Below are 12543 nucleotides of genomic sequence, written 5' to 3'. Positions count from 1 at the left end.
AGAACCGGAAAAGTCGCCGGAGTCGAGGAACCGCGACGGAGCCGAGAATTCCCAACAACGAAAATCATCATAACCTAATCGAATTATGAAACTAATCACACAGGCATGTAGACCATGACGAGAAGATGAGGTTTCATACCACATGCAAGCCAATCGGTGGCTGGAGTCGCCGGAATTCGCTGACACTCACCGGAGCAGTCGGACCTTCTCACCATCGATTCTTCTTCGTCGTCCGGTGCATGGACGATCAAAGACCATAGGCGTGATGGGTACAAGGAGACGAAGAAGATGGTGCCCGTGCGCCGTCGTGGGGTGGGCGGAGGTGAAAGTTCCGGTCTGGCTTCTCTTCGGGGTCGACGGCCTCCATTCGGGTCAGAACAAGCTCCCTCTCTCGAGCTTTGTGGCCCAATCTGTCTGTTTCCTTTCCTTTTAAATCCAAATCAACGGACCAGATTAGATGGTGGAGGAAATTGACGGCTGAGATCGCGCCACTTGATTTCTATTTCCTTAAATAAATTTTCAAAACTCCAGAACTTCGGAAAGTCAAGATAAATGGTCCGGGTATTAGAAAAATTCTCCGAAAATTTCCCAGAACTTCATAAAGTCACGATAAATGAATGAATAGAGTATAAATTATAAAGACAATAAATGTTATTATTTCTAAAAATATATATAAGTAACACCATTTTAACATTATGTCCTTTTTGGTCATTTTCTAAACTCACAGCACTTTTATACTAAAGTTTACCAAACACTTAAACACTGCTTTTGTACTCACAGCACTTTTAAAAGCACAGTTTACCAAACACCCAGCTACTTAATTGCACAGCTGATTATTCTCACAGCACAGCTAAAGCTGATTTTAAATTAATCACCTCGGGGCCAAACTCGCCCTAAGCATTGTCTAATTAGGAAAAGCCAAGTTTATATAACTTTATGGTTTTTACTTCATCTCTTTCCCAACTTAAAGTCGTGTTGTTCATCTTATTTGGAAGATCCAGTCATGTGCTGTTCATCCTAGGTTTCCTCATTTGGAAGATCCAGTCATGTGCTGTTCATCCTAGGTTTGGAGATCTAGTTATGGTCCCTCTGGGTTAAAAACTTAAAAGTACCGTTGACCGACAGGCGGTAAAATTTGAACTTCACCTGAACATGCGAATCCTTCTACATACCGTACAGTGTGACAATAGTGCCTCAGCTGGCCAATTTTTTTAACACTCAGTTAATTCACAAATTCGGTAGAAATTATTTTACTATATAAATTTAAACACTTCCCCTTTTTCAGTTTTCTTACATAATTGCCTAAAGAAGCAAAATTTGAATTTACCCAAAAGAAATTTCTTTCTTTTTTTGGGTACCCTTTAAAAAGAAAAAATAGCTATAATCCATGGCCTATTATATTTTGTATATTTTGGGGTCTGAGACTTAGCAGTTAGCACACCAAACCAGTCGACCGTTTCATCAAAACTGCTTCCCATTTCATTCTTTCATTCTTTTCCTCAAGTTTTGAATTTTATCTCTGAGAACCCAAATCAGAGACAGAAAGTGAAACCCAGAAAAGAGTAAAGTTCAAAGCTTTTTACTTACAATGGTCTATTCACAGAGCTTGTTAGCAAGAAGAGGGCCTTTGGGCGCCATATGGGTCGCTGCTTACTGTTTCAAGAAGCTCAAGAAGACCCAGATCACAGAGACTGACATTTTGGCCGCTATTGGTATACTTTGCTTTCTCTTCACATTTCAATGTTTTTGATTTGGGTTTTGAAAAAGAAGAGGGAAAAATCACAGAGAAAGCATAAATCTTTGAAATGGGTTTGGTTCTGAGAACGTGTTTGAGAACTTAGTTGGTGTTAATTGTTCTCCGGTTGTACTTGTTTCCTCAATCACCAAACAGAAGGTTACTGTGTGTGCGCCTTTTTTATTTGGGGCTCTGCTATTTTGTTTTTTTAATTGAAATTTGTAATGTGGGTATGTGGTTTTGTTGTCATTTTCTTGTAGACAATTTCTTGATTTTAGGGTGGTGTAATGATTGTAATGTTAGGAAGAGGAAAATTTCCGGACTTAGTATTTTGTCTTCATGGATATTCCAGATTTGGTGGCTTAATCCTTTTCCTTTTTTTTTTAATATTTAAATAGATTGGTTTAGTGTAACAAAAAAGTACATTAAATGGAGACCTTTTTTCTGTGTTTGGCATTAGCTAATGCTATCCATCATTTAGCTGTGTTTCTTAGTTGCTCTGTAAATGACTTTTGCTATTATGAGGTAGACTGGTAATGATTACTTAGTATCATTGGTTGTTTGCTATGACGAAGTGCTATATGGCTGGGAAGTGGATGTCATATTTGAAAATGGGAACCAAAACTTTGAAGACTAGAAGAAGTGAAATCAAATTTTTTTTATGGATGTGGTCCTCGATGATGTTTGTATCTTATTGAAAGTGAAAGCAATTGGGGTTGGCAAGTGGGATGTTTGATGACACTGACTTAACCTTGGATATCCTAAATTCTTATTCTGTTGTGCAGATAAAATTTTAAAGGATGAATGGGATGGTGTCGCATATAGAGTACTAGCCTACCTACTTCTGGGTGTTGTTCGAATATACTTGAGGAAAGTTGAATATCTTTTTGATGACTGCAATGAAGTGCTACTAGACATCAAGAAATTTGTGTTTAGCACAAAAGACAATGCACCTGCAGAAATGCTGTGTGCGGCTGATCACTCTGTTATCATACCGGATAGGTTTGAGCTTGATGCCTTTGATATGGGGAGCCTTGAAGATGTCAGTGGGTAAGTTACATATCTTGCATGTGTAATCAGCAATTTCCCTGTATGTTGTAATCATACTTAACATATATGTTTCATTACATTTCAGTGAACATTTGGCGTCTCACAAAGAAATCACGCTTAAAGGTATTAAATTTGTGGTCCTCGATGTTTCATTACTTCATTTTAGCTTGTACAATTTCACACAATTTCAGCATGATATGGAACAGAATGTGCAGAGTGGAATGGAATAGGACGACTTTCATCAGAAATGGTAAGTCACATACTCATGTTCATGCTCAACTATACTGTCAGCTCCTTTAAGCCTAATATACATCCATTCTACTTCTATTTCATTTGTCATGAAATCTTTTTCATATAATTTACTTTTCTCCTTTCAAGAACTGAAGAGACACTAGTTGTTAATAATATCCAGAGTTCCTTATTAGCATTTTCATTGTTATGATTAAGCTTTATCAGTGATATGCCTGAGATGTCAGTTTGTGTTTATGCAGTATGATCATATGGAATTTGGTGCCTGCCACAGTATTTTCTCAACTTATTACACCCCAGTCAGAAGGTATGTAAAACCATTTGATTATGCTTAAAGTTTAATAAATTTTTGACATCATGTATTCTGTTTGCAATATCTTCCTTTAGTCTTTTTTTTGACAAGTAATTTTTATCTCCAGTGTACTTTCATCTCACCTGATGAACTTTGGTATGGAGTTAATAACATCGAGTAGTGGAGCTAATGCGGAAGAAATCATAGAGCAGCTTCAATGGCATAGGTTCTCTCAAGAAGAATGTGCCGACATTGATACATTTATTGGCATTGAGAAAGAGCCTCAAAACCAAGTTAAGCAACATGGTGAAGATAATGAAACCAATGGAGAGCAGATAAAGACTCCAGATATAGCAGTGCCTGAAGATGGAATTCAGGAAGATGGTCAGAAGACTCAGAAGCATGAGATCATTTATGGGAATAATATAGAACCTTCCCGCCATGTGATAACTGGTGAGGATCATCAAAGTGAACGAGAGGAGATGATGGAAATAGACTTGGTGCAACCAGAAAATCAGAGTTTTCAGATTACAAAAGAAGAGCATAGTCTAAGAAACTTAGAAGCTGACATGGAGAATAGGAAAAATGCTACATTTTCTCAAGAAGAATCCCTGGACCTTGATGTGCTTTCTGGGGCCAAGAAACCTCAAGAACTTGTTTGTTCATATGGAGAAGAGAATCATAATGATGAAGAGCCGACTAAGTTACAGGACATAACACCAGATACCATGAAAAATATTCCACAAGAAGATCCAGATCCCCTTTCAGTTGCATATGATGGCAGTCCTGACACCAAGCAGCCAGATGCTCTAGGTGAATATTCTCAATTTTATTTAACGTATTAGTCTTTCAATTCCTATGATTATTTCTGTGTTATGCTTCTCAATACATCTCTGATTGCAGCTTTCATTTGTAATTTTTCCTAAATTTTCTCTCTAATGCAGGTATTACTACACCAAAATTGACGGCTGTTCCCAGACCAGTTTCCAAGAAATCGGATCGGTTTTCTAGGAAAAGAAAATGTGTCTTTGATGATATAGTAGTGCTGCCTAATGAGTAAGTGATGGTTTACTGCTCCTTTAGATATATTAAGTTGAAGTGTTCCTGTTTTGCCTGAAAATTCAAATAATATTTGGTGCATCCACCATTGTAGTTAATGGAACACTTCAAAATTTTAGAATTACAATGGATTATTAGTTGAGCAAGAAATTAAAAACTGTATATTTGTTTCAGGGTAATCAGGCAAAGCATACATGATGCTAGTGATTTGGTTGCTAAAAGAAAAAAAGTTCCCAAAAATGCCCATGCTGTTTGGAAAACTTGTCAAATTGGAAATCTTGCCCAGAATTTCTTGGAGCCATTGATATCTAGTGAGTTTACCGTCATTATTTCCTTTCTGGTTCATTAGTTGTGAAATCATTCATGACCCTATTTCTATGATTATATCAGACATTTCGCAAGAGCTTAGATCCCTCTTATGCAAAAGGAAACTGAGGAAATTAAAGATCACTCCAGAGAAGTTAGATTTGTTGGACTGTCAAAGGACTGGTATATCAGAGCAAATGGAGGTTGTACATACAGAAACCGTTGAACCTGCAGAAGACTTGGATGTGTTAGAATATCCATGTACTGTTGGATTAGAACAAGCAGAAATTGCACCAGACACACCTGTCCTTCGCTCAAAATCAATCAAATCATTTCATAGTCCCAGGAGTCCTGAAGTTCCTGAAGTTCCTGATATGGATCTAGTAAGACCTGAGACATCTGGAAGGATAGAAAAAGAACCGTCTATGGGAGCAGAGCAAACTTTCCCTTCTGGAAGTGTAGAAGAAGTACCACCATCTCTAGATAGGGATGACGAGCATGACTTCAATTTTTTGAGTGAGGTAAAGTACTGAATAGAGTTTCCTCATTTGAAAACTAAGATGACTTGGCCTTATGGGTGAACAAGTGAGGGTGTGCTAATATGAATAATATAGATGCTGCTATATGTTATGCTGCTTAAGGCTCATTTACTTCTGGAATCAAATAGTTAACATATTTTTTTTTTTTAAAAAGAATCTTTCATATGTTTCAGGAAGCTGAATTTTGCGAAGGAGTTAATCCTGAACTCGGTACGAACTCAAGGGTCTTTATTAGCTGACTTTTGTTTGATTTTTGTATTTTTCTTTATGCGGCACTAATGTGTGAACTCTGGAACTTGTCTTTGTTGTAGATGGGTGTTCGGTGAGAACCAGGTACGGTGGATTCGCCTCCTGAGATTCTTTTGGCATATGTACATTGGTAATTTTTTTCTTGTAAGCCCGATCTTCATCTTGTTAAACTTTTGTGCATACAGAAAGGTGGCGAGATACTTGCACAGGCACTTTACAATTTGCAACAGTCTCCACGTGAACTTGTTGGAGGTTGCAGAACGAAGAACCAAGAAAGAAAGTGCAAGGCTATTCTATGAGACACTGGTAGGATCTGTGAATCTCTCTGTACCTTTTGCATAGGGAGAAAACATTCGCTCTCGTCTCTTCTTTTATATTCCCATCACCTGTAGTGTATCTTTGTAACGTATAAACTTAGTTGGATTTGTTTAAGCCATTTTGTAGTACTTGACTTTCGATACCATAACCATGCTTATGCATATTCATGCTTCTTAGTTATTTCAATATTGTCAAGCAGAGACGCATCTAGCAACTTTTATCTAACCTTGCAGTTCAAACATGTTAACCGCAAAGTTTTGAGTGTCTTCACAATAATACTTTTTTTTCTTCTTTGGTTTGCAGGTGATGAAAACTAGAGGGTTTGTGGATGTGAAGCAAGCTGATCCCTATGGCGACATTCTAATCTGGAAACTTCCCAAATGGGATCAAATGTGGGGAGATGATACCTCCCATAGAGTCACTTCTGAAACTATGTCTCTATGTCGATAGCTAGAATTAGGAACTGCGCGACTGATATTCCACATTGCCACCATCGTAGACTAGATCGCATTAGAGCAATGTAAAGAGAGCTACAGGGGCTATAACAGATCGTTCATGCCCAGCTTCGACTTAACTAGCTCTGGTTGTATGGTAGCTATAGGTTGAGACGGAATGGAAATATACGGTAGGTTAGGTCTGAAAATGTTAGTACTGCTTCTCTTGTTACCAGAAACGGTGTTATCATGTGATTGAAGTTATGAAGATGACAACATTAATTAGGGCTCTGCTATTTTCATTGTAGCCTTGTAGGATTACTGGGATGCATGGGAATCAAAATGGTCTGTTGGGTATTCTAGACAATTTATCTCATTGAAAACACCTGGTAAGTGACACGCAGTCAATTTGTTGTCCTTACACGCGTCCATGATGATTAACATCCAGCACAACAACAATTTTGAGGTGGCATTTTTTACATGCGTTTAATTAGTCATTTCAAATTCAAATACTTTCCTTTTGTCATCTTGAATTACATTAATGGCCCTTTTCCTTACCAAAGAAAAAAACTGGCAAGACAACCCACAAATATACCAAAAGAACTTGGCGTAAATTTACACAATGTTCTTAATGCAATAAAAGCCAAATTAGAGTTATGGAAAAAGAGTTAAAATTAAACAAGACATAATGAAAACTACTAAATACATAAAAAAAAAAAAAAAATTTGTCTGATAAGATTGATCAACTAACTTAACATAAAATTTCATTGTCTAGCGTACGAGTCTCAAATCTCACTAGTTTGTAACCGGCACGTTTGAGGGACATTCAAGTTCGCGCGCCTGTTGTGGAAAATTAGTGTAGAAAATCAGTCTGGTTATACTAGGATATTCTCGTAGACCTTGATCCGAATAATTACGTGAGTGTATTACGAACTCTAACTCACTAACATAATCGAAGTGGCTTGTCTACAAAAAATAAAATACATAGGGTATGTTTCAAATCACGATCATATAGTATCCTTCAATATTTGGAAAGGTAGAATTTGAATTCAAAATCACATTCCAAATTCCAAAATGAAACCATAAATAGGTATATAATCCATCCTTGGCCTCTTGACTTTTCCAATTTTGGGTTTGTCTATTTATGTCTTTTGTCTCCTATGGAGTTCCTGAAACTTACAGGGCACACTAAAACCCACTCGACCGTTTCTTCTCCTCCCCCAACTCCGTTTTTCATTTCCTGCAATTCTCCAAATTTGCATTTGCTTCTATGAAACACAAGCAGACTCAAAGTTTCAAACTTTGAAAGGTTGAAGTGAAAAAACCAAAGCATGTTTTACTCACAGTGTCTCTTATCAAGAAAAGGGCGTTTAGGCTCCATATGGGTTGCTGCCTATTGTTTCAAAAAGCTCAAGAAGGCCCAGGTCGCTGAAACTGACATTTCAGCCTCTGTTGGTTCGTTTTTTCTCTCAAAGATGAAACCTTTTTCATCTTTTCTCAACAAAAGCATAGATTTTTACATGGGTTTTCTGTTTAGATAATTTGAGAGCCTAGTTCTTGTTAACTTGTTCTCCATAATCTGTTTGGATTACTCTGTGTGTTTCATTTACTATCACTTGCTTAGATGTTCCATATTTGGTGATCACTTCATGTTTCATTTGTAGTCATCTCAGTTTTGTCACCTTGTTTCTGGGTTTGTCATTTGCTACTGTGATCAATCATTTGGCTGGTTTCTTGTGTATTCTGTGAATGGTAGACTTGGAAAGCTTAGGGGAAATAATTGGTTGTTTGCAGAATCTAGAGGTGTGTTTAGTTGTGTTATTAAGAGTTTCTTTCATATGAAGATTTAGGAAGACGACAGAAATTGAGGGGAAATTATGTTCTTTTGGTGCTTGTGGAGAATTTATTTGATTCTTATAACTTTTCACTTATGACCGTTTAATGTTTTCACTTATACTGAAGATGGTTCACTCATTGGACTTTGAAAAATTTAAATTGCTTAGGTAGCATATGCTCTTGCTTTGCTGGGAAGTAGGAAAATGGGAAAGAAAACTTTGAAGACTATTAAAATTCAACAGTAAGAATGTTTTGATATACTCTGTCAACTTGATAGGATTTTGTTTTTGCTTTTATATTTAGAGTGGCGCTTTTGGAATGCTGTCGTTAATGGTGTCTGTATCGTCAACGTGACGTGACATTTACTTTGTTTCTATTGGCTTTGATATTGAAAGTAACACTTCATGCTATTTAGTACTGGCTAACCTTAAGCATCCGATATTCATATTCTGTTGTGCAGATAAAATTTTGAAGGATGATTGGGATGTCATCGCATATAGGGTACTAGCCTACCTTCTTCTTGGTGTTGTTCGAATATACTCAAAAAAAGTTGAATACCTTTTTGATGACTGCCACGAAGTGCTAACTGAAATCAACAAGTTTGTTGTTAGCACAAAAGAGAAGGGAGACACAGATACATTTTGTGCGCCTTATGACTCTGTTACCCTACCAGAGAGGTTTGAACTTGATGCATTTGATTTGGGACTTCCTGAAGATGTCAGTGGGTAAGATATGTAACTTAAAACCATGTAATCAGTGATATTCTGTGTCTAGTCATTGTAATTAACATGTAATTTTCCCTTGCTTTTCAGAGGAAATGAAGTATCCTACGAAGCTATCACACTTAAAGGTATTTGATTTGTGGTCTTGAATGTTCTTTTTATATTATTCTATTTGAATATAATCTTAACAGTTCAGCATGATGTGAAACAGATTGTCCAAAGGGAAATGTAGGACAATTTTCATCAGATATGGTAAATCCAATGCTCATTGACTATTTTGTCATCTTCCTTTAGCATAATATCTTGTCCTCTTTAACTTGTCATCAGGGTCTCTTTTCTCCTTTTCAGTCCTAAGCAGCATCTCTTTTCAAGTCTTGCATTTTCTCATTACAAACAGTTCTTTATGGTTTCCAAGTTCCTTATTGGCATGTTTATTGGTTTAATCAAGTTTCATCACATTTATTCCCCTAACATGTCATTTTGTGTATGTGCAGTATGATTACGAGGAATTTGGTCCCTGCCGTGGTATCTTTTCTGCCAATTACATTCCAGGCAGAGAGTATGTTTCTGTGGATCCTGAAAACTTGTAAATTCTCTACATCCAATCTTCTTTTCAGTATTTCTGTATTTTCCATTAATGTAATTTAACAAAGTATTTTTGTCTTCAGTGTACTTTCATATGACGGGATGGAATTGGATATGGAGTTAAGGACGTCGAGGAGTGGAGCTAACCCAGAAGTAAACATGGAGAATCCTCAAGAGAGTAGGTTCTCTCAAGTAGAAACTAATGGAGAACAGATAAAGGTTCCGGATATAGCATTGTCTGAAGGTGGGACTCTAGGAGAAGCAAGGCAGGAAAAGCTTCCAGACCTTAGGTCTGAGGAAAAAGGTCTGAACCATGAAACATTTTTTGGCATTGAAGAAGAGCCCCTAAACCAAGTTGAACCATTTGGTGAAGATCACGAAATTAATGGGGAGCAAATAAAGGCTCCTGCTGTAGTCCAGTCTGTTGATGGAATTCAAGAAGAGGCAAGCCTGGAACCTTCCTGTCATGTTACATCATCTGGTGAAGATCACCACATTATTCGAGAGGAGATTATCATGCAATCAGAAAATCAAATGTGTCCAGTTACAAGAGAAGACCACAATCTAAGCAACTTGGAAGCTGACAGGGGAAACCTGAAAAGTTGTACACCTGCTCTAGAAGAGAACATGGACCTTGATAAGTCTTGTGACTTAAAGAAACCTGAAAAACCTGTTTGTTCATATGGGGAAGAGAATCATAAGGATGGAGAGCCGACAAAGTTACAGGACACGATTCCACCAGATAATGTGAATTGTCAAATTACTGCTGGAAAAGATTCAGAGGCTTTAGGTGAAAATATCTCATTTCCTATATGATCTTACATATTCAATTGGTATAATTGTTCAACCCATGGCGTTGCTTTAGCACTCTAATATTCAGAGTTGTTACTATTTTCTGCTTAGTAACACTCTTTTGTGTTTTATCATATGCTTTTAATATATATCTGAACTGAAACTTTAACTTGTGTGACAATTTTGTTCTAAATAGTTTCTCCTGATGTGCAGTTGTTACTACACCAAAGTTAAGGAGGGTTATTCCCACACCAGCTATGAGGAAGGCTACTCAAATCTCCAGGAAAAGGAAAAAGAAATGTACCTTTGATGAAATGGTAGTGCTGCCTAATACGTACGTCATGGTTTACTTCTCCTTTACGTTTAGTTGAAGTCTTCCTGTTTTACCCATTTAGACGCTAGTGATTTTCTACATTCCTTTTTTTAGCAAGTATAATGATGTTTGGTGCATCCATCATTATAGTTCTGATGGAACGTCGGATTTTAATGATTGCATAATGGATTATCAGTTGAGCAAGGCATGAGAAACAACACTTAAATGTTACAGGGTAATCAAGCGAAGCATAAATGATGCGAGTGACTTGGTTTCAAAAAGAAGAAAGGTTCCTGAAACTGCCCTTGCTGCCTGGAAAACCTGTCAGCTTAGAAACCTATCCCGGAATTTCTTGGAACCATTGATACCTAGTAAGTTTGCTGTCATTATTTGCTTCTTCACTAGTTTTGAAACTATTTCTGACCATATCTTCATCAGGTGTTTCAGAGGAGCTTAGGTCGCTCTTCCACAAAAGCATAATAGAATCTGCTGAAACTGTTGAACCTCCAGAAAAGCTAGATGTGTTAGAACCTCCAAGTACTGGTAGACCAGAGCAAGTAGAAACTTCACCAGGGCCACCTGTCCTTGAGCAAATAGAAATTGAGCCTGGAACCCCTATCCTTGAGAAAATAGAAATTGCACCAGGAACGCCTGTCCTTCACTCAACATCAATGAAATCATTCAATAGTCCAAAGAGCCCCGAAGCTCGTGATATGGATATGGTGATACCTGAGCCATCCGGAAGGATAGAGGAAGAGCCATCTATGGGAAATGAACAAGCTTACCCATCTGAAAGTGTAGAAGTACCATCTTTGGACAAGGTTCAAGAGCATGATTTCAATTTATTGAATGAGGTAAGTACTGATTACTTTGGAGTTCGTCTGTAAAGGAAAGAATAAAAGATAAGTTATTGATTGACATGTAGATGACACCATCTGTTTCTCTTTTGCTTCTGGAATGAATAAGTTATTCTTCATCCCTCTCTTTTATTTGATTATGTTCATTTTTTTTTTTTGCCTCAGGAACCTGATTTATGTGAGGGAGTTAACCCTGAACTGGGTAAGAATCTAAATTGATTTCATTAAGCTTACTTTTGTTTGACTTGTTTACTCTATTAATGTGTCACTCATGTTTGACTTCAAACCTTTTCTCTGTTGTAGATGGGTGGTCAAAGAGAACCAGGTATTGTGGATTGGCTTCTGAAATCTTTTGGTAATCTTCAGGGTTAATTTTTTCTTCTAAGAATTTTATTCATCTTTCGACTTGTTGGTTACAGAGTGGTTGCAAGGTACTTGCATAGAGAATTCACAAATTGTAAAAATCGAGGAGAGGAGGAAGTGAACTTGTTGCAGGTTTCAGAAGGAAAAACCAAGAAAGAAAGTGCAAGGTTGTTCTATGAGACACTGGTATGATATATCTGAACCAATCTCTTCTATATAGTTGACTTTTTTTCTCAGAGTTTAGATTGAGTTGCTTGTGCATAATTTGCACGAGCTGCCTCTTAGTTATTTTAGTATGTAACGGAAACTTTACGTTGGCATCCTCTTTCCCCTGTTGTGAATGGTATTTAACCTTAAAGCATAATGGGTGTAAACTTTGACTGTTGTGTTATAACACATTTATTTGTTTTTCTTGTTTATATGTCAGGTGTTGAGAACTAATGGGTATGTGGATGTGAAGCAAGATGAAGCCTATGGTGACATTCTACTCCGTAAGCTCCACAAATGGGATCAAACATGGGAAGACGATACGGTCAACAGAGACAGCTTCGAACCTATGGATTCATGTGCATAGCTAACAGGAAATCAGGAATCCTGTATACATTTTGTATGCCAGAATGCCATCATACTGTAGTAGCTTTCGGTTTAGGAATGATACAGTTCTGGTTGTAGTATAGGATGAGATCGAAGGGAAAGATGATGAGAGACCATGGTTGGCTCTGAGAAGCGGTACTGCTACAGCTTTGATCATGTTTCCAGAACTGGTATTTTATTATATGAACGAAGATGACAATATTTAGGCCATGTCATGTGAAATTTCCAGTAATTGCATATTTCACACCAC

At 37.3% G+C, this 12543-nt stretch overlaps 2 protein-coding genes across 4 annotated transcripts; both read left to right on the top strand.

The window, feature by feature from the left end:
- The first annotated feature begins 1415 nt into the window (after positions 1-1415).
- LOC112188203 (sister chromatid cohesion 1 protein 2) lies at positions 1416-6516 on the top strand. Its single transcript, XM_024327278.2, has 13 exons — positions 1416-1712; positions 2521-2785; positions 2871-2908; positions 2992-3035; positions 3277-3341; positions 3454-4139; positions 4271-4382; positions 4560-4696; positions 4776-5212; positions 5404-5440; positions 5542-5563; positions 5665-5785; positions 6101-6516. The coding sequence occupies exons 1-13, from the start codon at positions 1589-1591 to the stop codon at positions 6245-6247; spliced, it is 2235 nt and encodes a 744-aa protein (XP_024183046.1). The 5' UTR covers positions 1416-1588; the 3' UTR covers positions 6248-6516.
- An 847-nt stretch (positions 6517-7363) lies between these two features.
- Positions 7364-12503, top strand: LOC112187041 (sister chromatid cohesion 1 protein 2). Of its 3 annotated transcripts, none has more exons than XM_040514368.1 (13): positions 7364-7655; positions 8528-8792; positions 8880-8917; positions 9001-9041; positions 9284-9375; positions 9458-10164; positions 10380-10500; positions 10714-10850; positions 10918-11333; positions 11502-11538; positions 11640-11661; positions 11756-11885; positions 12127-12503. In XM_040514368.1, exons 1-13 carry the CDS (start codon positions 7613-7615, stop codon positions 12271-12273), a joined length of 2196 nt encoding a protein of 731 aa, XP_040370302.1. In that variant the 5' UTR covers positions 7364-7612; the 3' UTR covers positions 12274-12503. The 3 variants fall into 3 exon arrangements, with proteins under 3 accessions (XP_040370302.1, XP_024181431.1, XP_024181430.1); XM_024325663.2 differs by having other exon boundaries at positions 7366-7686; positions 9284-9348; XM_024325662.2 differs by having other exon boundaries at positions 7366-7686.
- Positions 12504-12543: the final 40 nt, after the last annotated feature.

The sequence above is a fragment of the Rosa chinensis genome, chromosome 2, assembly GCF_002994745.2.
Source record: "Rosa chinensis cultivar Old Blush chromosome 2, RchiOBHm-V2, whole genome shotgun sequence".
Taxonomy (NCBI): Eukaryota; Viridiplantae; Streptophyta; class Magnoliopsida; order Rosales; family Rosaceae; genus Rosa; species Rosa chinensis.
Note: the sequence above shows the minus strand (reverse complement) of the source record. Positions and strands in the feature narration are given on the sequence as shown.

Bases quoted from the DNA above. Each gene is read 5' to 3' on its own strand.
- LOC112188203 (XM_024327278.2), top strand. From the start codon at position 1,589: ATGGTCTATTCACAGAGCTTGTTAGCAAGAAGAGGGCCTTTGGGCGCC. The intron at 1,713-2,520 runs GTATACTTTGCT...TCTGTTGTGCAG, and splicing joins TGACATTTTGGCCGCTATTG to ATAAAATTTTAAAGGATGAA. The intron at 3,036-3,276 runs GTAAGTCACATA...GTGTTTATGCAG, and splicing joins GACGACTTTCATCAGAAATG to TATGATCATATGGAATTTGG.
- LOC112187041 (XM_024325662.2), top strand. From the start codon at position 7,563: ATGTTTTACTCACAGTGTCTCTTATCAAGAAAAGGGCGTTTAGGCTCC. The intron at 8,793-8,879 runs GTAAGATATGTA...CTTGCTTTTCAG, and splicing joins CTTCCTGAAGATGTCAGTGG to AGGAAATGAAGTATCCTACG. The intron at 11,662-11,755 runs GTATTGTGGATT...TGTTGGTTACAG, and splicing joins GGGTGGTCAAAGAGAACCAG to AGTGGTTGCAAGGTACTTGC.